The sequence below is a fragment of the Cyprinodon variegatus genome, unplaced genomic scaffold (genome assembly GCF_000732505.1).
Source record: "Cyprinodon variegatus isolate N-32 unplaced genomic scaffold, C_variegatus-1.0 Scaffold1008, whole genome shotgun sequence".
NCBI lineage: Eukaryota > Metazoa > Chordata > Actinopteri > Cyprinodontiformes > Cyprinodontidae > Cyprinodon > Cyprinodon variegatus.
In genome coordinates, this window is record NW_015151461.1 from 236,134 (window position 1) to 239,925 (window position 3,792).

At 51.2% G+C, this 3,792-nt stretch overlaps 1 protein-coding gene across 1 annotated transcript in view; it reads right to left on the reverse strand.

Moving 5' to 3' along the window:
• Positions 1 to 3,792, reverse strand: part of LOC107100775 (lysine-specific demethylase 6A-like) — a 48,132-nt gene that overhangs the window by 2,082 nt on the left and 42,258 nt on the right. The window contains exons 20-27 of the mRNA XM_015399409.1: positions 3,455 to 3,491; positions 2,847 to 2,921; positions 2,627 to 2,775; positions 2,432 to 2,546; positions 2,174 to 2,361; positions 715 to 856; positions 509 to 635; positions 268 to 438 (exon numbers count right to left, since the gene is read on the reverse strand). Of these exons, the coding sequence (XP_015254895.1) occupies positions 268 to 438; positions 509 to 635; positions 715 to 856; positions 2,174 to 2,361; positions 2,432 to 2,546; positions 2,627 to 2,775; positions 2,847 to 2,921; positions 3,455 to 3,491 (1,004 nt within the window). The remainder of the gene's footprint in view (positions 1 to 267; positions 439 to 508; positions 636 to 714; positions 857 to 2,173; positions 2,362 to 2,431; positions 2,547 to 2,626; positions 2,776 to 2,846; positions 2,922 to 3,454; positions 3,492 to 3,792) is intronic.

The following is a 3,792-nucleotide window of genomic DNA, read 5'->3' on the forward strand; positions in this document are numbered from 1 at the left end:
TGGTCCCAATGGAATTTCCCATTGGGAACCTGCTAGCACTAAGTTGCTAACTGGTTAGCCTTGGGCCACAACAATCCCGCCCCCTTGATAACCGACCAATCACATTCACTTTATTCACTCCTGTGAAGTCGGGCAGTCAGGAGAATTCAGGAATGCACTGATTGGAACAGCCCTCCTTGATTGACAGGTCAGACGAGCGCTCTGCACGCCGTACGGTAGCGGAGGATGTGGGGGGAACTCTGGTCGGCCTCCTTCTCCAGGTCTTACCAGGGTGAACTGGTCATAGACCTGCATCAGGTCCTCCATCCTGTACTGCTCCAGAACCACGAAGTTCTGCAGGTCGGCGCTGGCCCTCCTGGCGCAGTCCTGACAGTGGACCACGTACGACTTCCTGCTGTTGCTCTCGCTGGTCACGAACAGCAGGTCAAACACCTCCACCTGTGCAGAACACACTGGGTCAAGCTCCGCCCCCCTCCTGGATCCACAGACAGAACTGGGCCGGGCTCACCTCGCAGACGCTGCAGTAATGGGCCGGCTCGCTCTGGGTGCGACCGTGCCACAGCGGCTCCTTCCCCGCAGCCAGCAGCATCTCCCTCTGACTCTGGACCTGCTTCAGGGTCCGCAGCAGGCAGTACCTAACAGAGACACAGCCGTGAGTCCTGATCCCGCCCCGCAGAGCGCCACAGCTGCGTTCACCCGGCGGCGCCGCCTCACTTGATCATCTCAAACAGCCTGGGGTCCGACACTTTGATGTTCCTGGCCATGTTCCAGGAGAGGTGGACCATGGGGACGATGGACTTGATGCTCTGCAGCTTGTTCCACTCATAGCGCTCCACGGCCAGCCGGTACTGATGGGCTGCAAATAGACAGACAGAGAGCAGCGTTACGAGGGGGGGGGGGCGCCTTTAAAACCAGCCCATAAAATCATCAGATGGTTTTCCATCCGTCGCTGCACGCAGGAATCTATGCAGGAAACGATCACTGGAGAAAGTTAAAGAAGTTCTGGGAATTTGGAAAAATGTCGTCAGACGTTTAACTTTGAAAAACTGCCTCATAAAAGGATTTTAGTGTTTAAATATTTTTATTTTTGTTCATATTTCATCGTCTCTTCCAGCCTGAAACAAACGCTTTGAACAGAAACGTTTCTACAGCAAAGAAGTGAAGAGAAACTAAAAGAATCCAGTTTGGAAATAAAAAGATATTTCTGCTCCCTGTTCACTGATAGTGGGAAGCTGCTCTGTGGGCCGCCGCCGCCGCCCTGGGGGCCGCCGCCGCCCTGGGGGCCGCCGCATGCTGGCGCCACCATCAGTAGGAATGTGCCTTGCCAAAGGACAAAACGATACTGAAAGCTGGAGCGGAGCCGGGGCTTGAACCAACAACCCTCTGCTATCAGAGCAAACTCCTGCATCCGACGCCTGAAATATGATTGAAATGATGTCAGAATCCCAGAGATGGAGCCGCAGCTGTCCTCCATCACAGACCTGCAGGTCCTCCAGAACCAGCAGGAGGACAGGAAACCATCCCAGCATTGGCAGGAAGGTCAGCTGCTGGAACCCAGAGTGAAGCACGGTGGAGGCTGCATCATGCTTTAGTCCAGGGAATATTGACTCAGTGCCAGAAGTGGGGGAGGAGGTGAGACTAGAGCTGAAACTACGATTATTTAGCAAATTGATTCATCTGTTGATTATTTTAATGATAATTGATAAATAATAAAATAATCTAACAGAAGAAGGTTCCTTAAAAACCTTTTAAACCACATCAAACTTTTTAAACTAAATTAAAGCAGCTGGAAATAAAACTTTTCCACTTGAGGAGTTCTGGATTATAGATCGATTAACAGATAAAGATTTTGTTTTTTTCTTGGACAAAAATCTTCTTTTCAGGAAGAATCAGCTGATTTATGCTTCTCTACCTGAAACAGAGAAACCGTTAATGATGCAGCCATGATGTTTCCTGGCAATAATATTAAACTGTAAACATGCAGATTAAAGTCATTAGCAATTAGCAACTTGTTAGCTTTGTTTATAATCTGGATGTACTTCCTGCTCTAAGCGTGTCGCTCTGTGGGCTAAAGGAACGGATCAGAGTCTCTATAGGGAACCATTAATCTACGATTAGCTGAGGAATGTTTCAGTAATGGATTAATCAGCCTGTTTCAGCCCCCCCCGCCCACCTGTAAGGGGTCCCACGTTCCAGGCGATGTTGTTGCACCAGCCGACGGCCTGCACCCAGTGGACGGTCCCCGTGTTGAGCCACACCAGGTCCCCGGGCCGCTGGATGAAGCGGTAAACGGGGATGTTGCTGCGGTACAGGTCCTCCAGGTCGGGCCACCAGGAGCCCATCAGGAAGTTGATGTTGTTCCTGTCAGGAACAGCAGAAGCCTTCACTAGCAGCCAGCTGGGGGCCGGAACCTTTCAGACCACCCTCTTACTTTTCACAGAAGTGGTTGATGACGCCCCAGTAGGCCTCCGGCACGGCGAACCACTCGCAGTCCCCGGGGCCGATGTTGATGTTCACCGAGCAGAAGTTGTTGTTTTCCTGGTGTCCTGTCAGAAGCACAGAGAGCAGCCGATCAGCAGCGGCGCAGCAGAGCCAGAGAACCCGGGCTCGGCGGCGGGGGCTTCACCTGGCGTGCGGCTCCCCGGGACCTTCATGTACAGCTGGACGGTGTTCATGCCCAGGATGGTGTGGCCCACGTGGCTCAGCAGGTTCCCAGCAGACACCACCCTGGCGAAGGCCGGCAGCTTGGTCAGCTCCTGCAGCTGCTGCTTCCACCTGGAAGAACGTTAGCCACGTTAGCGCGGCCCAAACAGCTAGCTAGCTAGCTGCCACCAATGCTTCCTCACTTCTTCTCATCAGAGAGGTCGATGTTGGTGCCGAACTTGATGTGCTTGAAGGGACCTTTCCTCCGCCGGACGCCGCTGCAAACAACCAGAGAGCATCGTCATGACGACAGCCGAGGCTGTTAGCAGCCTGAGCCGCTTCAGAGCGAAGGCTGCTAACATCATCATCATCATCATCATCATCATCATCATCATCATCATCAGCAGCACTGACAGAAACAGACCAAGGAGACAGGTTCATCAATCTGTTTAAATCAGATTGATGAACCAGTCTACCAATATAATGATGCCAGAGAAAATCATTTTCAGGATCTCTAGAAGCTCTGGAGTCTGATTCTCTGTTCAATCTGAAAACAACAGATCTGTGTTCATTTTCATCTGGAACTCTGAGGAGCCCTGCTTTTTAACTTCTATAAATGTTCAATCTGCTGCCATTTTTAGCTGAAAAAGCTCCGTATGTAACAAACGGTGGCATCTCTAATTCTTTAACCAACCAGTCTCCTAACTTTGACTGAAACATCTAAGCAGCTGCTGGTTCATATTCACTGAGTGCTGCTGTGTCTCTCCTCTGTAGGCAGTGAATAACCACCCAAAATAATATTATGTCCCACAGAGACGGATCCCATGATGTTTCACTGAGAGGAGGGACTGGAGAGAGAGGAGAAAACACGGAGTGAAAACGCTCTGAACACAGCTAGCTGCACTAAAAGCCCAGTTACTGTTGGCTGAAGGAAATCAGCAGAAAAGGGGGGGAAAGTGGAAATTATTGGTGTGGACTGTCCCCTCACATGTCCACACCCGTCCTTCAGAAAGCTACACCAGTGAGGTGAGTAAAGAGGCGCTACGAGGCTGAATGGCTGAGCTCCTTCAGGTCTCTGATGCTAAACATGATAGCAAGGAGAACAGGGCTCTGATTGGTCCTTCTGAGAAACGCCTGTCCAGAGTTCTC